The sequence below is a fragment of the Sardina pilchardus genome, chromosome 23 (genome assembly GCF_963854185.1).
Source record: "Sardina pilchardus chromosome 23, fSarPil1.1, whole genome shotgun sequence".
In the NCBI taxonomy this organism is placed as follows: domain Eukaryota; kingdom Metazoa; phylum Chordata; class Actinopteri; order Clupeiformes; family Clupeidae; genus Sardina; species Sardina pilchardus.
In genome coordinates, this window is record NC_085016.1 from 23,928,217 (window position 1) to 23,952,928 (window position 24,712).

Below are 24,712 nucleotides of genomic sequence, written 5' to 3' on the forward strand. Positions count from 1 at the left end.
CACTATACCTCTGTGCTATTATATTATAACACTGGAACGACTTTGGGCTACTTCAATAAATAATAATAATAAAAAGTAGGCTACTTTAAGATAGCCTCAATCTTCCATCTTGTTCATGATGGTTTAGGCAAGACTTGGAAGTTTGCTATTCCATTAACCTGGCATAGTTGATGAAATTGTATTAGCCTATGATATTCAAATAAACAGGCATGCTATCATAATAATAGGTAGCCTATTTAATAGGCCTACTGCACAATATTGTTTTATTCCATATTTTCTTTTCACGATAGATGGAAACCATTTTAGGTAACTATTTATCATTAATTTAAGGGACCATTACAATAAGTAACCAGTAGGCCTATGGGTAAGCCTATTTTTAGGTAAATGTTTTCCTAAGCCACACACAGTGTTGTCGATGTCGATGGTAAAGGGGAAAAAGAAGAAGAAGCCCTTTACCGGTGCTTAACCATCATAGTGGACTCCAGATTTTTACCTTGTAGACGACTTTCAGCAAATGCCGCCGCCGGTGGATTTACAGAAGGGAAATGATGTGAAATAAAATATGACTGATGTGCTAACCCACCAATCAAAGACAGGATGTGCATACCTTGCAACCAATAGCGTTCTACAAGGGCGTGAACCCCTGGAAATTTCTGTCCACTGACCGGCGTTGTCGTGATAAGGCATTGAAATAGTGCAGTCGATGAGTAGCGGATGCCGTGTACATCTTCATACATCATTTCGATATAGATAAAGATACTCCATACCTTACCGTTATCTCTTGAATAGAACAGTTCCATCAACTAGCTTGACAGGATTGAAATGTTACATTTTAGGGTTACGTTAGTGCTGAAGGAGTTGTATAAATCCAACCTCTCGCGTCCTTTTTCAGGTACAGCTAGAAATAAGACGTCACTAACCGCCTCTTACTGCTTCAGCACCGCCTGTGCCAATGTCAAATTGGGGTCCAATTTAAAGTCCCTCCGTCTTGGGGGACACCTGCCGGCGTGGTCCAACTCATGTGGGGCAAGATACCTGTGCTCGAAGACAGATGCCGGTTCAGGAACCGCGGCTGAGAATGCAAAAAATGAACTCAGCAAAGAAGAAAAGTGAGTAGCCGCTGAATGAATGACTGAGATAACGGTATTCGCTCGTTTGTTTAAAATACAACGGGCTGTCTTTCTTAACTAATATCAAGCCATTTAAAAAACCTTACCAACCAGGTCTAGACAAGCAACGTTGGCTTTCAGCTAGCCCGTATCAATCTATGAATGAAGGTTTTAATTGTCACTGACTACTCGAGAGACCACCTTGCTGACTAGCCTGCTCTTGCTAATGCTAACACTTAATGTGTGATGGAGCCAGCCTCCCCACGAGTCGCCCCTTCCTCCTGTGCATAACTTTGTCCTTTTTTTATTTGTATGGTATAAAGTAAACTGTACAATTAGACATGTAGTGAATTAACATGTTTTATCCCATACAGTGACTGTACTGACAGTGTCTATCTGGGGCGAGAAAACGGCGGACTTTGTAATGTTAATTCCACTCAAGACAAAGCACCGGCCGGTTTGTGCAGTAACGTTAACGTTGTTTACACAGCAGCTGAGTGGTACTGCTAGCTGAGCTAACGAGCTCATTGAGCATGTTAAGCATGCCTTTCAGTGCCATGTCATTTTACAAACCAGTGTGAGCTAGCAGCCTACAAGTTAAGTACTCCATTGATAGACAAATACCAAAGACACTGAAATGCAGGCTTCAGGAATTTTGTCTGAGGTTATTGTGACTGGCTGTCCAATAAGTTATTGCACCCATCCAATGTGTGACAAAGCTAGAATAAGCGACTTTGGCTGTTGTAATAATACAGTAATACCAATGTGATAATAATACTACAGTGCCATTCACGGGGTTCTTCGTTTAAAGAATTTAAAGAACTCCTACACTCGGTTCTAGATGTCACTAACCGTGCACACTTGTCAAGAATCAATTGCATCCAACCCTCAGAATGCAATTTCTGTAGAACTCACTGAAAGCATTCTAAAAATATAACTCATTTAACTAAGCTACATTGTAAGTTTGGAAAATTTACTTGTACTTGAAAAATGCTTGTTCTGGATACATGAGGGCTATGTGATGCTCACCCCCTGAATGGTTAGCCAGTGGCGGTTCTAGACTGAATTACTCCCCAGGCGAGATCCTCCACGAGCGCCCCCATGAGTGTTTTTTGACGCACTTTGCGTCAGTCGGGCTCATAGGGTTAAGCGCTCGTGCCGCCCCATACAAGATGCCGCCCCGGGCGACCGCCCGGTTCGCCCGTACCTAAAACCGCCACTGTGGTTAGCCCATATGTCCATTATGAAGCGTGTACATCTGGCGCAAGGTCTACGCCAAGGTGCCATATTGTCTTTTTGTCATTTGCCTTGAAAAAATAGTTTGACAATCATTCTGCTGTGTGCTGTGTGCTGTGCTGTGCATGCATACACATTTGAATAGGAAGGCTTTCTCAGGCTTCCATTGTACTTCTTTCCAGGTAATCTTTATGGTTGTAAGTAGATGATGTCTAAAATATGACCTGTTTTTCTTTTTTTTTTTTTTTTTAAATTGGCTATGTTAATTTGATCACACAAGGCTGCGTTCCTTTCAGACTGTATATTACATTCTTCTAGAACCTTCTGCAGACTGGCATTATGAGCACCACAGTGAGCCAGGGATGCAGAGATATAAATTAAACATAAGGTCTTGTTTAACCCCTCAGTTGAATTCATAATGGATTTTTTTTACTGACAGCATATGGTCCTCCTTGTGTGTAGATATTCCTGGGAGTGGTCCCGCAAGAGAGAGGAAATCTCGATTGCCTTTTTCTTCCCCCTTTCATCTCCTCTCAATGACTTGTGAAGGTCAGCCGTTGCTTTTCCGTGATTCATACTAGGCATCTCTGGGGAGACCTCAGTGGTGTCCTCTTTCACATCTTGCCGTGTGTGTGTGTGTGTGTGTGTGTGTGTGTGTGTGTGTGTGTGTGTGTGTGTAGGAATCAATAACAGTGTTACTTGGGGTCTCTCAGGCCAGGTTGTCATGGCGTCATGGCTCCTGTGTGTTTGGTGGGATGAGCATCACTGGGTTAAGATGCGCATGGTTGCTATAGACCACGCCTTCTGTGTGTGTGTGTGTGTGTGTGTGTGTAGACCGTGTCAGGTGTCAGCAGGGAATTAGGAAGTGTGTATGGTACGCTCTGTTAACACCTCACCTTTCAACCGGCTAGCATTGAAACGGCTCAGGGTGCTTTATAGACATTTGGTTTGATTTGAGGGAAATATGGTATGATGCTCTCAATATCAGCCTCGGTCTCAGGTTTTATTTTTTTATTTTTTTTTAACCAAATCTGAATGTGTATCTGTCTTTAATTTCTTTCCTGAAAAGCAAGGAATGCCAATGGCAGCTATTTATGAGCTGATTGTTATCAGGTGAAGCATGTTTGCTCAGTCGTGTTGACCAATGATAAGAGGATTACAGGGTGTTTGTTTGTCAGGTCGATTGAGTGCTTGTTTTGTATGTGTGTACACTACACATACTACACACACACGTTGTGTGCTTGCTTTCCTTCACATGCCTTTTCATAAATGTTACAGCTGATATTAAACTTACTCTGACTTAGTCTAAGATGCTAGCTCGTGATTTAGGCCTAACACATTCTGCTGACTGGGAGTGATTGCTGCCTTTAAAAGAACAACACACACCTACCCCTCCACCCTTTCATCACACATACATACACACAATCTCTTCTCATCACAACTATATTGCTGTGGTTGTCATGGAGACTGGCTCTGACCTCCTACGAGATGTAGCTGGATGAAGTTCCCACCTGCTCTGCTCAGGGGAACATTGATGAATTACACACACACACACACACACACACACACACACACACAGTGTATTTGAAAAAAAAAAATGAGTGCAATTGTCATCACCAAGCAGAAATAAGGCTCTTATGAAATCACTCACTATGAGGACTAATCTACCCTGCGAGTGTTGGGAATAGTTAGATGGCTGTAACATGATCTGCTAATACATAGCCAAATACACTCACACACACACACACACACACACACACACAGTTCATTAGGCATCCCCTTGAAGCACTATTCTAGTGACTCACTCAGCTGTGTGTGTGTGTGTGTGTGTGTGTGTGTGTGTGTGTGTGTGTGTGTGTGTGTGTGTGTGTGTGTTTGCTTGCTGTAGTTGTGCTGCCCATTTGTATTTGCCCATTGGGAATGACGCAAGTTTGACTCGCCAGCTTTTGGGAAGCGATCACGTGCCGGCTGGGCTTAATGTCCCCTCCGCGGGCCGCCCCGTCACTGTTCGCCTCCCTCACTCTTCCCGTCAGCCGGCCGGCTGGTCGGTCGGTCAGTCATTAGCGGCGCGTGCTAATGTGCTAGCTAGCTGGTGTTATGGTGTGGCTACTGGGCACGACCAGCTGCCTCTGTTTGCTAAATGAGATGAGAGGATGAGCCATAGGGCCTCCTCACAAGCAAACACCTTCTGTTTCCTTCTCTGTGTGTGTTTGTGCACGGGTGTGTGTGCGTGTGCATGTGTGAGTGTATGTGTGCGTATAAGCATGTATTTGAATGAGTGTTTGTGTGTGTGTGTGTGTGTGCACGCTTGAGCATGCATGTGTGTGTGTGTGTGTGTGTGCTGTGAGAGAGAGAGTTGCTGTCAGCCGGCCAAGATAGATGCCCCTCTGGTGGCCCCTGAGCACATATCAGAGCTTGTTTTGCTTGTCAAGAGGTGGAGGTAAATGAGGTTCATGCCTCTGTGTGTGTGTGTGTGTGTGTGTGTGTGTGCGTGTTTGTGTGCATATATGTGCGTATTCAGAGCTTATTTTGTGTGTCAGATGAGGTTGTGTTTGTGTTTGTTTATACGCCATGTGTCACTGCTTTTTTTTCCACCCAAAACCTTTCCATGTCAGAGCTGAATTGGAAACATAGTCGACCCTTATCTGATCTGATCCTCACTCAGTTTTTGTACTGGCCCTCTGCAGTGCAGTGCAGTGCAGTCTTATTAGCACATATCAGAGCTTGTTTTGCTTGTCAGGGGTGGCAGTAAATGAGATTGTTGTGTTTGTGTGTCTGAGTGTGTGAGTGTGTGTGTCTGTATGCTTGAGTGTGTGTGCTTGTTTGTCTGCATACCAGCTTGTTTTGCTTGTTCAGAGGCGACAGCAAATGAGGTTCATGTTCATGTGTGCGTGTGTGTCGGTATGTTTGAATGTGCGTGCATGTTTGTGTATACAGTATGTCTGCATACCAGCTTGTTTTGCTAGTTAGAGGTGTGGACATCAATGAGGTTGTGTTCATGTGTGTGTAAGAGTGTGTGCGTGCATGTTTGTGTATGCTCCAGGTGTGACTTTTTCTCCTCTCAAAACCTGTCCAATGTCGCAGCTAAATTGAACAAATTCGACCCTGATGTGATCAGATCCTTACTCAGCTCTTTGACTGTCTCTCTGCAGTGCAGTGCAGTGCCAGGATGCAGTTTTAGTTTAGGATGTTTCTTATGAGTGCAGGCAGGAGCCTAATAATGTTAGCATCGTGTTTTTAGGAGTGTGTAGACTGTCTTCCTCCTAGTTCAGGATTTTATGAGTCTCCTCTGCAGTCCACAGTAGGGACTGTGTATGCGGCTAATACTGTGTATTAGCCGCATCGTGTATTAGCCGCAGCACAGTGTTTTATGCAAGTTAAAAGAAACAAAATCATAACTGCCCCCATCTATTAACCTCATAGCTTAGTATATTGTTTTTAGGAGTGTGTAGTGTGAGTGCAGTGGACTGTCTTTCTCCTAGTTGAGGATTTTATGAGTCTGCTCTCTGCAGTCTAATGGCCACACAAGGCTTGCGGCTGAGCTAGTCTCACAGTAGAGCGTCTGTGCGTGAGCCACGTGTAAATGGTAAATGGACTGCACTTATGAAGCCCTTTTCTTTTCCTCCGAGCACTCAAAAGCTCTTTACAATGTCACGCCTCACATTCACCCATGTACACACATACACACACATACAGGCACACACACACTCATACACCCATGGCAGAAGCTGCCATGCTATGTGCCAACCTGCTTGTCAGGAGCAGTTCGGGGCTCAGTGTCTTTGCTCAAGGACTCTTGGACTGGGTCAGGAGGAGCCGGGCTTGAATCAGCAACATCCTGGTTGCTCAGTGACTCCTCCTCCCGCCACCCCCATCGGTTCTGTGTGTACACATGCATGAGGTTTTTGGGCTGTTGGTCTCCCTCTATCTCTTATGTCACCGTCAATACATGCATAGAAGGACTGTTTGGCGCATAGGCGCATAGTATACGTAGAGAGGTTTTTGGGCTCCATCTGCTTACTGTGCCACCGTAGAGACATGCGTAGACCATACAGGGGTTTTGGGCTGTAGGTCTCCCTCTACTTTCTATGCCACGGTTGATACATGCGTAGAACGTAGAAGGGTTTTGAGCTTTAGGTCTCCCTCTCCCTCCTGTGCCACTGTTTATACATGCGTAGAACGTAGAGAGGTTTTGAGCTGTAGGCTCAAGAGGAGAAGATACAGACTCTAGTTGCAGCCGACACAGCAGAGTGCAGAATTGCAGTGTCGTTGTGCCATGCTGAAAATGACACACACCCTTGTCATGGATGTGAGAATATTTTGCTGCAAGTTTTGAAAGCCATTGTGCTTTAGGAGGGCAGACAAATTGTTACAGCACACATTTCTGACGCATCACAGGATGCACACTCAGGTCTAGCTGGTAGTAGCTTTTATCTGGGCCAGATCTGCTCCAGGTGCATTCTGGGGAATGTATTTTTTGGATCACATGTGGACAGAATTGATATAATAAACACTGGTGCAATTTGCAAACAACCTGCAAGGGACATTGTGATCTAATCCCACATCTGATCAAACCACTTGCTGTGTTACATTTGTACACATAGCATTAAATTTGAATGTCTCCTGATGCGTCCTCATAAAAAGGCTTCTCGGCACTCTTGGCACCAGGTAGCAAGGAGACCTGAACGTACCTGGAGTAAATCGACACTCTAGTAGACTAACGGAAGAGAGAAGAGGAAGCCACCAAGGAGATGCCGTTACCTGATATCATATCACTACATCTGACTCCTGCAACCATTACTGCGTATTAACGAGAGCATGAAAGCTCCCATCACCATGTTATTATTGCATATTAGTAACAAGAGCTTGAAACCTACCATGTTATTACTGCATATTAACATGAGTATGAAAGCCATCACCGCCATCGTATTACTGCATATTAACAAGACTATGGAAGCATATTAGTAAGCATGTCATTGGGCACGTAGTGAAAGACTGCATAGTGAGAGTAGAGTGCATTTTTTGGCTGGGAAGGGTGAGTTGGGCAGGAGCTCAGTCTGTTTCGGTGGTGCACAGAGCAAGCACTGCTATGTCAACAGACTTCGAGGAAGTAAGTAGGACACAGATGAATGCGCTCAGTGTCCAGGGGAACTATTTGGGTGAAGATGCAAATATGCAAAGCGCTTGCTTGCTACTGAGTAGAGGCACGTTTAGCTGACGCAGCCTGTTGTGTGGCGATGATGGCCAACTCGGCCTGGTAGGCTAGTGGTCTACTTGTATGTGTGTGTTTGTGTGTGTGTGTGTTTGGGTGTCAGTCATTGTAGTGCTGGGCGGTATACCGGTTCACATCGAATACCGGTGTATATTTTCGTTATGATATGAATTTTTAATATACCGCCATACCGGTGTATTTGATTACACTGTGGGCGGAATGCTGCGTCGCGCGTCATTGTTTCAGACGGGACCCTTTTCAGTGTTGCGCTTCTAAACACGCATGGAGAAAGTAAACAGTGGAGCCTGTAACACTAGACACCTCACGTTCTCCCTTTAATAATGATGCAGAAGGCTTATTTGTTCCTTTGGTTAGGGATTTATTTACGGGTGTTGCACAGAATACCTTAAATTGTTCCCCTAGTTAAAGAAAGCGTCACTGGTCTTAATAACCTACATTGAAAGGGATTTTCCAGTAGGCAAAAAAATTAAAAGATTGTTCACCGCTAGCTAGCTAGCTGGCTAGTAGGCGAACCCACCGAACAGGAAAGCTTTATGATCTTATAATTCATCTTACCTTAATAACATTCGCTGAGATTATCCAAGTAGCAAGTAAAGCATGTTACAGACATGAACTGAACAATACTAGCTGGTTAGTTAGTCATGATCTTGACTGTCATCAGTGCACTGAAACGAACTTTTGTGTTTACATTTTGCTTAGCGAACCGTAACTTGATAACAAGACATCCACGTGAATTCTGTAAACGTTAGCCTACCACTAACGTTATGTGTAGAGCACACAATAACAACACGGCATGATTCTGAAGGGGCCTATTTGACAGAGTAGGCATATTAGCGGAGCAGTCTCTTCACTTAGTCACACTTGTTTTATATTTCCTTTTTATATTTACTTGAAAACAGTGTAGCCTACTTGGGCTTGTGTATTTGCACTACTTTTTGTGTAGGTTTGTGCAATTTGCATAGTAAAAGTTCTGTATTTTGACTGCAATTGCCCATTAGAATCATGAGTGCCTCTTTGTAAACAGCATCATAGCCATGCAACCTGTAGGCCTAATACTACTACTAGTGTGGAATTATTCTACAATATTCCCTCATCATGACAGTAAAATAGGCCATCCTAAATCAATCTACTGCAGTAATTCCTTGGTCAACCCATAGAAAATGTTGCGAACACCTGATTATGCATGGAAAAAAAATACCGTCATATACCGTGAAACCGTCAGAATTTTGAAAAATACCGTGATATACATTTTTGGCCATACCGCCCAGCACTAAGTCATTGTTCTTTTCAAGCTGTGAGGGTGACGTGTGCACTGACGGTGTGTGTGAGTCAGCGCTCAGCCTAGAGCTCTTCCTCCATCTCTGAACACTCCTCCTCCTCCTCTTCTTCCTCCTCCTCCTCCTCCTCCTCCTGCTGCTGCACTGCTGGTATGCTCCTGCTCCCCTGCAGGATCCCTGAAAGACCTAAACACCGCACCACTCAGAGAGAAAAAAACAAGAGAGAGAGAGAGAGAAGACCTAACCACAGAGAGAGAGAGAGAGGCTCTCAGACTGACAGAAAGAGAAAGAGAGAGAAAAAGACTCTCAGACAGACATACAGAGAGAGAAGAAGAAGAGCATAGGCTCTCAGACAGAGAGAGAGAGAGACAGAGAGAGAGGAAGATGCTCTATGACTATCACCTTTAAAAGATTAATGTTAGTCTGGGTCTGTATCATCAGTTAGGCTAAAGTAAAGTCTTCCAGTGTCTGTCCTCTAAGGATACAGCTGCCTCCCACACACACCGTTTCTCCCAAAAGTCACACTATGGGCTCTGATTTGTATAACACACAATGCGCATTTTTGCAATCCAATGCATTAATACCGACGCACACAAACTCATTTAAAGCAACACTAAAGCACTTTTCCTCTGTCGCACACATGCTATTTGTTTATCCAGCAAATAACGATGTCCACAGACAAGGTAGAGAATGTTGCATGCTTTTATGTATTGCGACTTCGAAGCAAGTCAGATTTGTGTACGGTCGTGCATCATTCCCTCAGTTTGCCTTGAGATGGTAGAAATACGGATTTCAACGTTGGACTTCCTGCTTTCAATGATGTAAAAATTCAAAAACATGACTGGTTTTCTAAAGATGCAAAGCTTAATGCTAATCGGTGAAGTGTCCCTTTAAGGTGAAGCCACGACCCTGGAGTTTGTGCCTTAGTGGACTGTCCATCACTATAATGTATACTTACTGCAAGTCTCACCTTACGTAACGTGAGGAGGCATTTAGAAGAACCGTCAGCGCTTGTGTGTGTGTGTGTGTGTGTGTGTGTTTAACATGTAAAACAGTGCAAGTGCTAGAGTGTGTATAGCTGCAAGGGAGCACTTGTGCTAATGAGAGCTCTCTCGACACACACACGCACACACACACACACACACACACACACACACAGACACACACACACACACCACTTGAGGGTTTGCTGCAGCTGGTCAGGTGTTCTCCTGGTCAGCAATTCTAAATCCAGACCCATCAGCCTGTCTAAACCAGAGTACCAAATAACACCAACGTGGGAAAAGGCCAGCGCTGCAGGCCAAGCCGTGGCTCTGTCAACTCAGAGTCCAGTGATTTCTCCATTAGCATCCTATTTTCTTTTCATTCATCATCTTCTCTGTAGTGGAGTGGATGAGCGGAGAGAAGAGAGATGGAGATATCGAGTGCACAGTCTTGTTTAAGAGGGACGGAATCGACTGGAGGTTTTCTCCAGGCGATGGATGGATTGCGCCGCTTGCACCTCCCGGGGCGGGCAACAGCCGGTGTGGGGAGGCGGTGACGTCGTTAACCTGGAGGAATGAAAATGATTGAGAAATAGGACAAAAGCAATTCAGTCATCCCTGGAAAGGGACAGAACTCTTTCTTCGTGGTAAATGTGCTAACCTCCACCCCCTCATTTCCGGCCTCGCTGGTGTGTGTGTGTGTGTGTGTGTCTGAGAGATTAACCAACACAACACACAATAGTTGCATCCACAGACTTCAAATAACATGCAATAGTGGTGGTGTTTGGTGTGTGTGCTTGTGTGTGTGAGTGTGTGCGAGAGATGTCTGAGAGAGATTAACCAACACAACACACGATAGTTACATCCACAGACTTCAAGTAACATGTAATAGTGGTGGTGTTTGGTGTGTGTGTGTGTGTGTTGTTCTGGGAACAGAAATAGCACCGGAGATGACTTTTTGGCATGCAGTCTTCGTATTAGCAGGGATCAGTGGCACTATGGAGGTCCATGGGGAAGCAGGCTTAGGCCTCATTAGCCAGGGCTGAGGTGGTGGGTAGTGTGTGTGTGTGTGTGTGTGTGTGTGTGTGTGTGTGTGTGTGTGTGTGTGTGTGTGTGTGTGTGTGTGTGTGTGTGTGTGTGTGTGTGTGTGTGTGTGTGTGTGTGTGTGTGTGTGTGTGTGTGTGTGTGTGTGTGTGTGTGTGTGTGTGTGTGTGTGTGTGTAGGGCCGTAGTGCCCTACTTTCCTCGCATGCCAAGTTGACTTGACCCTACATGCCACAGCTGCTACTGCTGGTCAGTCTGGGGCAGCTCAGCTGGGAGACTGGTGCATGTCCAGTGTGTGTGTGTGTGTGTGTGTGTGTGTGTGTCCTTTTTATGGTTCACTCTTCTGTCCTTCTGTCCATTCCATGTCTCTTTATGTCTTTTTTTGTGTCCTTCCATGTTGGACCACTCTTTCTTTATGTCTGTCTCTCTGGCTCTGTCTATCATTCTCTCTCTCTCTCTCTCCCTTTCTCTCTCACTATGCCTCTCTCCCTCTCTCTCTTTCTCTCTCTCCTTCTATTTCTTTCCTTTGCAGGTAAGCTCTGCAAACGTATATGGTATAAATCAGTCCAAAAATGACGTCAGCATTAGATTTGGAGTGTCACCTAATCTAAGTGTTTGTTTCATAATTTGTTTGTTTAATTGTTTGTTTTTGTCTTTTTATTTGTATGTATATTTTCATTTGGACTGAACATCTGTGTGACCTCTGGTTTACTGCTGGCGTAGGAGAGATACATCACCTCCAAATGAGCAGGAGTCAAGAGGAGGAGGAGGAGGAGGAGGAGAGCGGCCTCAGGAGGCCACAGAGAATCAGAGACGCGCCAGGAGCAGTGAGAACGAGGGAGGAAAAGAGGAGAGAGAGAAAGGGAGAGAGACAGGGAGGGTCCGAAAGAGGCAGGAGAGAGAGGAGGTGCTGGAGGAGGCGCAGGGGAGAGCAGAGAGGGCGGTCAACGAGAGAGTGGAGGCAGAGGGCATCATGATGGAGCACGAGGAGGAGGTCAGGTAAGGAGGAGGACAGGTAAGGAGGAGGACAGGTACAGAGGAGTGAGGAGGAGTCGGCATGAGGAGCCCGCAGGTGCCGCACAGCAGCTGTCAATGGAGACAAATGCTCCGATAGATCACCAGTCACAAGCTCGATATGCTCATCCATAGATAGTTTTTAATGTCCCCAAGGGATAATCATTTTCACACATCACTCTATGTTCCAAGAATTTGGTAACAGCAGCAGCACATATTATGCATAACACATGGTATAACATGGCAGATATAACATAGAACATATATTCCCAGTATAAAATCTGCTGGTAACTGACGGCACAACAATGCCCTAGCTTTAAGCTTTTGTAGAAAAAACAGTAAAACACACCTAGGTTTTTGTCAACTTCTGATTTCTTTGAGACATGTATACATCTTAAACAGATTATTTTAGTTATCCAATCATTGCCAGTGCAGTAACTTCCTGTGTATTAGCCGCAGGACAGTGTTTTATGCAAGTTAAAAGAAACAAAGCCATATTAATACCATATTGCTGTAACTGTCCCTGTGTTAATCTCATAGCTGAAGACATTTAGTAAAATTAATGGATAAGCTGCGGCTAATAGTTACAAATGAACGTTTATTGTAAATTGTTTTATGCATGTAAACACACTCTATGACTCTCGCAGGCAGGTGGGCTCCACGCAGGTCTCTGAGATGCTGGCGGCGTCTGATCTAAAGTGGAAGTTCGAGAACCCAGACGATGTTGACCAGCTAGTCAGAGACATGGGCCAGAGCAGTCTGGAAGAGAGACAGGCCATTGAGCTGTTAGTCAAGCACCACAAGGAGAGGTAAGAGAGGGAGAGAGAGAGAGAGAGAGAGGGAGAGAGAGATGGAGAGAGAGAGAAAGAAGCAGAGAGGAAACAGGAAGTGACCACGCAGATGTTCTCCAGGTAATGCAGGTGATAGGCATTCAGAGATGAAGAAAAGAGATGGAGAAGCTCATGACTCTATTCCGAGAGCTCCTCAGAGCAAACAGCCCTGGACATGACATGTCTAAATCTGGGGTCTGTCTGCTCCACAACATCTGCTACAACCAGAAGCAAGGTTTAGATTCATGCCAGCTATATGAATAGTTTTTTCAATTTTAAATACTAGTCATGAGTGTCAAGATGTCTGGATTTTATTTAGATGTTGGTATTTCATATAAATCTTATGATTGGTACCTGGTGTGGTGTGGATATCCTCATTAATGCATGTTGAGTCAATGAAAAAGGTGTCCATTTTTGAATGTGTCTGTTGTACTGGTTGTAACTGAATTTGTGTTTAATTGAATTTGTGTGTAATTGAATTTGTCGTTGTTTGCTGTTTCAATGTCAAGTGCTGTCACTCATTCACTCTGCACATTTTCTCTCCCTCCCCTTCCCCCCATCTTTGGTTGATCTGCTTGCTTTTGCATTTGTCTGTAAGTATATTTACATTTTTTATTTTGTTTGTTTCTTTTCTTACGTCAGTAGCTGTAGTATTGTGTCCTATCCAAGTCCGCTTCTTCTCTGCGAACTGCTGTTTAATCTGTGTACCCTGAAATGTCTTCCGCACACACACCCCCAACCCCCCTGCAAGCCTCTGCGCTTGACCCATCCTTTCTGATGTCCATGCGTATCCCGGCAACCCTCAGCCTTCTGGCCATCCAGGAATGACATCACAATTGGGCCAAACGTCAGTCATCAGCAACGTGTCAAGCTGACGATGCTCAAGGCGTCTTTTTGAGCAATGTTGCTGGGTAGTGTTTGCTTGTGTATTGTTGTCCTGGCACGCTTGTTGATGCTGGGAAACTATTTTTTTTTCTGTAGGTAGTGTGTCATGATCATCCATCCAGAACACATGGAGCCGGTAATGTGTGATTACCCAGAGACATTGCTCAAAAAGTTACCTAATTTATTGGCACATTAAAAAGTAATTATAGAAGAGGGAGTTAGGCTCTGTGTCCACCAATCACGCTTGTTGCGAGGTTACGAGGTTTCCTCCTCTTCAATTTGAGTTGGTCGTCGAGAGAAAAGTGACATCGAGGAGCCCAGCGCTGTTCTGAAAGTTGAACAGCAAATTTCAGCTTTCAGATCTTCATAGAATTTGGATTGAAAATAGCCGCCGTCAGTGCAAAAAACGTGATTATGGACACAGGCCCTTAAAGGGGAAGGGCTAGGGAAAATGGAATTATGAAAGAGATCGAGTTGTGTGAACGGAGTGCGTTCACTAGGACTAGGGGATTGACACTGCCCTGGAGCATATAGTTACTCAAAATGCCACCCAATAGCTGAGTCTTCCTGGATGTTCTTCGATGTGCCTGTAGCAAAGTCCTACGGTCTATATTTACATTTCTTATTAAACTACCGGTTCAAGCCCTTGCAGTTTGGATGAAAGGCCTGGGCCCCAGGTCTGTTGCTTTCCCACAATGCATTGCATACCTAGGAGCCCCAGTGCTTTTCCCCTAAACCTTTTCTAACACACTAAACTCTTCTTCCTAGAGAGGAATGAATTCCTAACTGCTTTGCCCCATGCCAGCCACTGTAGTGCTCAACTAACCCTCCATGTTCAAGGGGTTCTCTGACCCCTGAACTCTGTAACATAGCAGGAGTTCTCATGCCAGACTAAACCTCCACTAAGAGTTACTCTCTTTAAAGTATTATTTTGTTAATATATTATTTATTATTAGCACTACTTTAATGCATTTATGAATTATTCTATTTTTTAATCATTTTAAACCATCTCCCCTCCCCCTCCTCTAGAGGGCTTGCATTTTACAAACAAGAAAGAGGTTGAAATCTATTCCACAGAAACTGAGTGTTATTTTTAAACCAGCATCAGTTTTGCTTTAAGACCGCTCTCAGCATTATACTTTAAAGCTGCCTACCCCCTTCCTCCTCTCATACAGATGTCCCCTGCTGCAGATCCCCTCTCCCCACTGCTTTCACTGTGCCTAGTTAGCAATAGCAGTTAGCATCCAGTGTCTCATTCTCTCTCTCTCTCTCTCTCTCTCTCTCTCTGTCCTCTCCTTGATCTCCGCCTCTCAGGAGAAGGAAGGCGGGCATCCTACCCAGCTTGGAAGACCTTCTCTTCTACACCATCGCAGAGGGCCAGGAGAAGATCCCTGCACACAAGTTCACCACGGTGAGAGCTAGCATTCACACTCACGAATGGTACTGAAGTTCACCACGGTGAGAGTTAGCACTCACACTTACGAATGGTACTGAAGACCTGAAGTGTTATCTGACGTGAGGCAGTTACCTTACCATACCATGAATCAGAATGCCTCTATGTGCATGGTAGTTTTTAGTTTTCGCTCGTTTTATGAATGTATATTTCTCTGCAGAGCTTCCCCGATTTCTAAGCGATTTTATGACTATGAAAAAGTTGCATAGGGTCTCTTTAAAATGCTTTGCTGGTAGGATTCTGATATATTTTTGTCTGGTTCCGATGTGAAATCAGTTATGAATTCAATTTATAATGGTCTTAAAAAGTCTTGACCTTGCAAAAATCCTTAATCTGCAGAAACCCTCTGTATTCACCTTCAGATTTCACACTAAATGTGTGTTTTGATTGGATCAAGTTTTGACAGATTAATGCTCTTGTATGCCGTCTCCCGTCAAAACACCTCTTTAGAAACTCAAACAAGAACAAAGCAGTCTCTGGCCTCAAAGGACTCAACCTCAGCAGTTTGTTGGGAGCACTGAGGATGCTGAGGAACCTTTTGTTCTGTTCTGTTCCGTTTCCCCTATTCTGGACCTGGCATGGCATTGACCTGGTGCCGCTCTTCCTGATCGTTCAGAGTCAGTGGTATTTGGCAGCAAACTGTGGCCTCTGGCAGCGTTCCTCAAACTATGGGCCGGTTTTCAGCGAGGAGACTGCCGGTCCAGAGCGTGTCCGGTGCTTTCCTCCACTCGTCTGATAATTTGGCGCCACAACTAAATGGTATCATGGAACGAACGAAAAAAAACAACGTTTTCCTGATCAGGAAATGCTTTCTTTTTTGTTTTTGATCCTTTGGGGCTTTTAATGATCAGATAGGATAGTGGAGAATGACAGGAAGGGAGTGGGATCTAGAAAGGACCAAGGGGTGGGAATTGAACCCAGGTGTATGGCGCAGGCGCCCAAGCAAGTTGCGCCACGGCTGGGCCCGAAATGTTTTCTGATTTGGTATCATCAACCATAGAGGCATACAATTACACGGTAGTTGTGTGAGTGCCCATTCAATGTATGTGCGAGTTTTCGTGAGGGAAACTTAAACTTCTCGAGCTGCACATATAACGTAGGCAAGCTAAGAAGTAACAATATTTAGTACAACGATGACCCCAAAAGTTTGACATGTCCAGGCCTCAAGTCAAAGAAGTATAGGAACGATGTAGTCTGAAGCCCCTCTTTGGTAACCATCAGGTGTTAGTTTCTGAAGCAAATGCTTATTGCCTGATAGAGAGATCACAGTGCTGCGTAGTAGTCCGCACCCTTGAGTCGATGTGGGTTCTCATTTAGAAGACTCCTGTGGTCCCCTCTCATCTGTAGTCACGCAAGGCCACCATGCTGATATCTCAGTCTGCCATCTGAAAACGATAACTCAGTGTCACCAATCCACCATCTACTCCTACCAACTACACACACATACACACATACACATACACATACACATACACACACTCACACACACACAGACTCACACACACACACACACACACACTCTCTCCCTTTTTCCTCCCCTCCTCCGCCGGGTCCTGCGGATGCACCCCATTTATTTCTCCCTGTTAGCAGCCTCTCGTTCATCTCCTCCCCGTCAGCACGGCCCAGCCTGCCACAGCACTGCCAGGAGGCGGCCTTTGTTTTATTCCACTTCCCGGTGATGGCTCTATCTTCCCGCCTCGGCAGTGAAACGCTCAGAGCATGAATCACCGCTCCACTCCAGGTCCTGTATAGACCTCATTACCCATCACCACTGGCTGTCACGATTGTCGCCTCGTAACCCAGATATTGGCCGACGAGCGGGCCCATAACAAACCCCATCTCCATTAGCCAGTGAAGGGTCGAGAGGCACTTACAACACATACAAGACAAATGATCGTGTAAGGTTTGTCCGCTCTAGCCTTCCGTAGCTTATGCAGATTGGTTTGTGGCCCCATTTCAGAGTCAGGTGGTGGTTGAGGTTAAAACAGCCTGTTTGGTTTGGTTGATAATAGTTCAGTTGATTTTTACTGGCCCCCAAATTTAATCTGAAAATGCCCTTCAATTATTCATAACAACAACTATTAGGTAATTATGGTCATGCTCAAATGTCAGTATGCGGCAGTACTGTAATCTAATAACAGACAGTAGATCTCATGATGTGTATTGATATTTGTTTATTATTTATGGAAGTGGAATGTCTGTTTTGTTCTGAGACTACTGAAGTAGGTCAGGGAGTCTAGCACTTCAAGGAATAGAACTCCACATCATTTCTAGCCAGTTAGAATCTGATATGTCTACAAGGGAGACTAATTTCCCCTTTTCTTTCCTTCTCCCTCTCTCTCTCTCCCTTTCTTTCTATCTGTCCATCTGTCTCTCACTATCACTTGATCTCTCTCTTTTTTCTTCCACCATTCCCTCATGTCCTTTCTTTCTTTTCTTTCTTTTCACATTTGCTCTCTTCCCCTCTCTCTCTCCCCCTCTCCCCATTCTCTCTCTAACCCCCTCACTCTCTCTGTCCCTCCCCTTCCCTCGCTCTCTCGTCCTCTCTTTCCCCCTCTCTCTCTCTCTCCCACTCCCCCCCTCAGGCTCTGAAAGCCACAGGGCTATGGACGGGCGACCCCAGACTGAAGGAATGTATGGAGATGCTGAAGATGACGCTCAAGACCACCTCAGACGGAGCTCTGGATCGCCACCTCTTCAAAAAGTAAGACAGACACGTTCCAATGGCCAGGACATCGTTTCTGACATGACCACTATAAAAGGCCGTTCACACCAAGAACTATAACTATAATGATAACTATGAACAAATATTGCTCTTGTTAATATGAATGACGACATTCACACATAAATGAACAATAACAACATGAAGATCTATATTGTTCGGGATCCCTTTCGCGTTTGAGAACGATAAAAAGCTAATAGCCAATCAGAAGCCATCACATGTTAGCCATCACATTCTATAGGCGCGTTCAAGATGGCTACGCAGCACAAAAACTGCGCAGCACAAGGATGCACGTGGTTAAAAATCTGTCCACGATGGTCTAGATGGGTGTGTTTTCGACTCGGCAGTCGGTATCACATGGCCTCAACTTATCGCGGGAGCAAGGCGTGGCCAGGCAGCTGCGGAGCAGCGGAGCAGCCGCTCTGGAGGTACTGCGGAGCGCAGCGGAGCCTAGACCCTGCCTTCATGACGTCAGGTCTTTGCCCTAATTGGCTTTTACATCCCTGACGTATGTGCAGGTGTTTAGATGCCTCCTCATATCCACAAGGGTCCATGCGGGTCCGTGCCTCGTGATCGTCACATGGTCAAGTCTAGCCAAGTCTAGACTACGGGAAGTAGAGAGTGTACAACTTCATAGCAGCGTTTGTATCCCCGCCCCTGCTGCCACCGGCAGCTCTCGTTGCTGCAAAAGGTCATTTGGAGTTGAACTTGAACACGCCTATTAACACGAGGAGAGGCTTTTTATGCTGTTGTGAAGGTTTATCATTATTGTTATCGTTATCGTTATCATTATCACTCTTGGTATGAATGTGGCTTAACACCGTGCCCAAAAATGCTCTTATTGTGGTTTAAAAGTGGTCAGATGGCCATATACACAAGACAGCCGAGTTACAGTTTACAATGTAAACACAATGATGTTTAGTGTTTCAGGTGTCAGGAGAGATGTAAATATCAGGCACATGAGTTACAGTGTACAATGTTAACACAATGACGTGTTTCAGGTGTCAGGAGAGAGGTGTGATTGTTGTAAGCCAGGGCTCTCCAACCTTTTGTCCTATGATATCTACTTGGCAAAATGGACATGGCTGAGAACTTTTATGTTAGTAGTAGCATGCCATGTATTCACATATCTGATCGCCACCCAAGACCGATGAATACGATTTCTATGCTTTTTAAATGTTTTCAACTCGTTTATCTTCTCTCTTTGTAGACTGAATTTGATTTTATAGGAATTTTTAACATGTTTCCCAAGTGAGTGGGTTATCAGATTTATGAACATCTTCCTCAAACCTTTTGGAGAGCTTAAACTGATTTAAAAGCTAAAGAGTAGAGATGGGCTTTGAGACGGGATTTGAAAATGTTTAGAGAAGGTGTGTATGTCTGTTAGCACTGCATGTGGAACACATACGCTGTGATGGAATCACATGCTTCAATCCTTCACTCCTCCTTGTCTTCTCGCTGAGTACGTGGGCATCTTGCCAAGGTTGCCACATCATCATCATCATCGTCGTTGTCGACCGCAATAATACCGATTTTAATGTTGCTTTTCCCCCTGTGTTCTATCTTCGTGTCATTTCAATTATTTAATAGCAGTCGCTGATGCTTCTGAGCTGCAGTCCGTGGCGTTGGGCTCCGCTGGGTTTTAATAATGCACAAGGTTGGGGGACTGGCTCATACTCGTGCTCGTGCACGTATGGATGTTATTGGACGGCGAACTGACTTGTGTGTGTGTGTGTGTGTGTTATTGGACGGCAGGCGTACTCGTGTTAGTGCTTGTGCGTCTGTGTGGATGTTATCGGACGACAGACGTGCTCGTGCGTTAGAGTGTGTGTGTGTGTGTGTGGATGTTATCGGATGGCTGCTCTCTGTTGTTGTTCTGCCCATTACGCTAAACACTCAGAATGAGGCTCTAACGAGAGTAGGACAGCTTAATGTGGCCCCATGCAAGTTTATTGCTGCGCAGAAGTGTGTGTGTGTGTGTGTGTGTGTGTGTGCTGACATTTAGATACTGACATAGATGCACACATGCACACACTCCCTCTGTCCCACTGTGACTTTCTCTATCTCTGTCACACACACACACGCACACACACACACACACATTGTGATGTCCCATGGTACCCTTGTCAGCGACAGCTTGGAGAACAGCTCCAAATCCCCAGTCACGCTGCCAGGGTGCAGCACCCCTCCTGCAGCTATAGTCCTGCCACCCCCCCCCCCACCCCCTCCTGCCCCACTACAGCTCCTCTCCAGCGGGCATCAGCGGGGCCTGGCAGGGTGCCAACTGCCCCCCCCTTTTCAGGAAGAGGAGGGTGGGGTGGGGAAACTGGAGGTTGCTGACGCTGAGACAGGAGAGGAGTACGCATGAGCGCCACAAATCGGTCAAGTGAGCGTCACGAAGGGAGGGAACGTGCCTGCACATACATTAACCTTCATAGCAAGGCAGTGTGAATCATCACGCAACTCGGCACCGCATCACAGGGAACAGAACTGTTTTCCTTAAAGGAGAAGTCCGCCGATTTTTCACATACCCGTCACTTCCCAACTATTAGCCGCAGCTTATACATTGATTTTGCTAAATTTCTTCAGCTATGAGGTTAATACAAGGGGAAAGTTAATATGGTATTCATATGGTTTTGTTTCTTTTAACTTGCATAAAACACTGTCCTGCGGCTAACTCACAGGAGTTTAACTCCCAAACTTTTATAAAAAACCAACAACGTTTCGACCCGATGCAGACGACCCAGATAGAATTAGAAGTTTGAAGCTAAACTCTGTATGCGAACATTCTCTCTTCTGTTGTTCTCTTGTCCTGCACCTGGCCTAAAAAAGGTGGGATGTACACACAACAAAACATGTGCATGCTAGAAATTGGACCGGCTTCTATTTTTCGCTGCAGCATCGGCGCATCAGAGACATATCTGGTATGAATGCACATATAAAACGTGAGATGGCAGCCACAGAACACAGGCGGAATACACACACACCATGTTTGCATTCTGAATAATCTGTAACGTGTAGGACTGAATTCTAACAGTGAGTGTGTGTGTGCGTGTGTGTGTGTGTGTGTGTGTGTGTGTGTGTGTGTGTGTGTGTGTGTGTGTGAATGCAGCTGTGAAAACATTATGTCTGTGTGTGCATGTGTGTTCACACAGCCCTAATAGTCCTATTAGATTGTGTGTGTGCGCGCATGCTCTCGTGCACTCCATTCTAATGGCCAGAGTGAGATTTATACCCCCCACACGCACACACACACACACACACACACTCCCTGTGAGCTAGGAGCAGTGTGGGAGTCAGTCGGCAGGTTAATGAGGCAGGAGACAGCAGCCCATTTAGTGGCTGTGTGTTTGCCAGAGCTTCTACTGAGGGCAGCGCGAGCTACCGCGCCACATGGGCCTTGCTGTCACGGCGAGTAAACATGTAGGCTATCTTTAACACCGAGAGTACTTACACTGTCTTTAACACCGACCAAGAGTAAACATGTACTCACACTAAACGTGTACTCACACTATCTTTAACACCGACCAAGAGTAAACATGCTTACTGTCCTTAACACTGAGAGTAAACAAGCTCTCTAATAAAGCACAAACTACACTGATTGTGAAAGGATGTTTCAGTGTAGTCAAAGTTGCTGTTTTTAAGTAAACAGACACGCTATCTTTAACACTGAGAATAAACGCACTCACTCAGGCAGCACAAACTACACTGATTCTGCGAGGGTGTTTCACCGTAGTCAAAGTTGTTCTTCATTCCTGTTTCTGCCATTGACCTTGTTTAAGGTAACAGTGAGCTATTTAGCAGATGTTTTTATCCAACGTGACCTCAAAATGACTTGCAATGTTTCGGGTTTGGTCCCCAGGGCCGACTGGGTATGAAGGGCCGGAGATAATAACACTGATGCAGTGCTGCACCACGACACACTACAATGCTGTTTGTACACACAGAATAAGTTGTGAGGCTTAGTAATTCAAGCAGTCATGAGCCATGTTTAAAATTCTCTCTCCTCCTCAGTGCGTCTGTTTTTCTGTTCCTGAGACGACTACAATAGATCAGGATGTCCAGCACTTCAAGGAATAAAACTCCACATTATGTCTCTGCAGTTTGAGTCTGACGTGTCTACAAGGGAGACTAATTTCCCATTTTCTCTATGTATCTCTTTCTCTCTCTCTCTCTCTCTCTCTCTCTCTGTCCTCTGTGGTCAGGTGTGTCCAGAGCAACATAGTGCTGCTCACTCAGGCGTTCCGAAAGAAGTTTGTCATCCCAGATTTCCAGTCCTTCACCTCCCACATCGACGAAATTTACGATGGTGCCAAATTGCGCTCTGGGGGCAAGGTGAGTCCCAATCGTCCTTGTCTTCCCTAAGGCGGGGGTCACATTAGCCAGCGGCAAGCGGCAGGTTTCCTGTTGTTCTCTATGGTTCGGCAGCGGACCGGTGACAACGCAACGAGTAACGCTAGCGTTGAACAAACTGAGCACAACGCTCGGCTCATCAATGTCAGTTCTAGAATTCTAGATTCCTCTGATTGGTTCAACAAAGATAAAACCGTCTCTAGTAACAACGTTGACCACAGCGTAACTGAGAACCGAGATAGAATGTTTTGGATTATTATTATGGTCTGAGCGTTGCGTTGCGCTTGCCACCGCTGGGTTGGTGATGTGATCCCCGCCTAAAAGGGGCCATGGATCCTGTTGGTGGATGATTCGTATGGACGGACCCACCCTGTTCAGCTTTGCCAAGTTTTGCAGGTTCTTTTACTGTAACAGGGAAGCTTTCTCTGCAACTGTGCTGTGATTCGCCTGAGAACGACCTATTGGATTTTATCCTATTTTAAGTTTTCCTGTTGTCAACTGTGCTTTGTGCTGTGATTTGCTACTGGTTTTACCTGATGGGCATTTATATATCTGATATCACAGATGAATGGAGACAGTCAGGAAATGGCAGGAAAAGTCAAAAACAGCTTTATTTACAATGTGTAGTGACATCGTGTGTTGGAGTGTGTCAGTTTGTGAATGTGTTTGGGTGTGTTTAGTGACCTTTTCTCTCTCTCTCTCTCTCTCTTTGTGTGTGTGCGTGTGTGTGTGTGTGTGTTTCTGTGTGTCTGTGTCCGTGTGTGTGTGTGTGTGTGTCTGTGTGTGTGTGTGTTCCTCTGCAGGTGGCTGACTACATCCCTCAGCTGGCCAAGTTCAGTCCAGACCTGTGGGGGGTGGCCCTGTGCACCGTGGATGGTCAAAGGTGAGATGGCCTGCTGCACACTACACACACACACATACACACACTCACACACACACACACACACACACACACACACACACACACACACACACACACACACACACATACACACACACATACACACACATTGTAACATACTGGCTCTAGTATGTACATTAAAGGGGAGACCAACGCAGTATAATAATAATAATGAATGAGTTTATTAAATAAAGTTAACATAAACTAATATGAAGAAATAACGATAAAAGTGTGGTGCGAATCAGTGTAATGGTAAATACGCAAAATGAGGTGTAAGTCAGTACAAGGAACAAAGGTAACGCAACGAAATCCAATTCAACGCCGGGAGGAGGGCTGCCGCCCCAAGCACAGACGGAGCTGGTCCTATATTCACCTCCAAATTAGGCACACCTGGGCACACAGAGGAAGAGAGGAAACGAGCACATAGGCCCGTAATTGCAAAATGGGCGGGGTTAAGACATTGCGCGGCCGGGCCGTAACAACATGCACACACACACATACTGATACACATACAGTACTTCAACACTCACTCACACACACACACTCGCACACAAACACGCACATTCTGATACACATACTTCAACACACTCATTGTGGACGGACAGAGGGCAGTTGGCCTGCTGCACACTACACACACAAAAACACACTCACACATGCACACACACACACACACACACACACACACACACACACACACACACACACACACACACACACACACACATTGTGGATGGATAGAGGTTGAGATGGCTTGCTGCACCTGTCCCACTCAAGCAGTCACTACACAAAACCAAACACACACTCAAACACATACTCAAAACACACACAAACACACACACTCACACACATGCTCAAATGTGCTTGTGTGTGTATGTGTGCTTGCGTCTGCATGTGTGTGTGTGAGAGAGAGTGTATGTGTGTGTGTAATAATCTGTGATCATTAATATTGGACCTCTCTTTCGAACTGTCAGACACAGTGTGTGTGTGTGTGTGTGTGTCTGTCTGTGTCAGTGTGTATGTGTGTGTAAGAATGTCTGATCGATAATTTGACTCCCGGGGCTCTAGTCCTGTCAGACACCCAGTGTGTGCATGTGTGTGTGTAACAACGTTTGATTTTTCACGTCAGCCCTCACAGATTTACGTGTGTGTGTGTGTGTGTGTCCCTCACAGATTTACGACGGGCGACACCAAGGTCCCGTTCTGCCTGCAGTCGTGTGTGAAGCCGCTGAAGTACGCGATCGCCGTGCACGACCACGGCACAGACTACGTGCACCGCTTCATCGGCAAGGAGCCCAGCGGCCTGCGCTTCAACAAGCTCTTCCTCAACGAGGAAGGTGAGCGACCGCACACACACACACACACACACACACACACAAGGAGCCCAGCGGCCTGCGCTTCAACAAGCTCTTCCTCAACGAGGAAGGTGAGCGACCGCACACACACACACACACACACACACACACACAAGGAGCCCAGCGGCCTGCGCTTCAACAAGCTCTTCCTCAACGAGGAAGGTGAGCAACCACACACACACACACACACACACACACACACACACACACACACAAGGAGCCCAGCGGCCTGCGCTTCAACAAGCTCTTCCTCAACGAGGAAGGTGAGCGACCGCACACACACACACACACACACACACACAAGGAGCCTAGCGGCCTGGG

At 45.6% G+C, this 24,712-nt stretch overlaps 1 protein-coding gene across 4 annotated transcripts in view; it reads left to right on the forward strand.

Annotated features, from left to right (window-relative positions):
• Nucleotides 1-710: 710 nt before the first annotated feature.
• Nucleotides 711-24,712, forward strand: part of LOC134071584 (glutaminase kidney isoform, mitochondrial) — a 42,607-nt gene continuing 18,605 nt past the window's right edge. The window contains exons 1-7 of one of the 4 annotated variants that reach the window (XM_062528365.1): nt 11,653-11,880; nt 12,543-12,704; nt 14,931-15,021; nt 17,649-17,767; nt 21,991-22,120; nt 22,942-23,021; nt 24,210-24,373. In XM_062528365.1, the coding sequence (XP_062384349.1) occupies nt 11,855-11,880; nt 12,543-12,704; nt 14,931-15,021; nt 17,649-17,767; nt 21,991-22,120; nt 22,942-23,021; nt 24,210-24,373 (772 nt within the window). In that variant the 5' untranslated portion in view covers nt 11,653-11,854. Of the gene's footprint in view, nt 1,110-11,652; nt 11,881-12,542; nt 12,705-14,924; nt 15,022-15,063; nt 15,069-17,648; nt 17,768-21,990; nt 22,121-22,941; nt 23,022-24,209; nt 24,374-24,712 lie in introns of those variants that run through there. The other 3 variants (XM_062528363.1, XM_062528364.1, XM_062528366.1) reach the window with 3 other exon arrangements.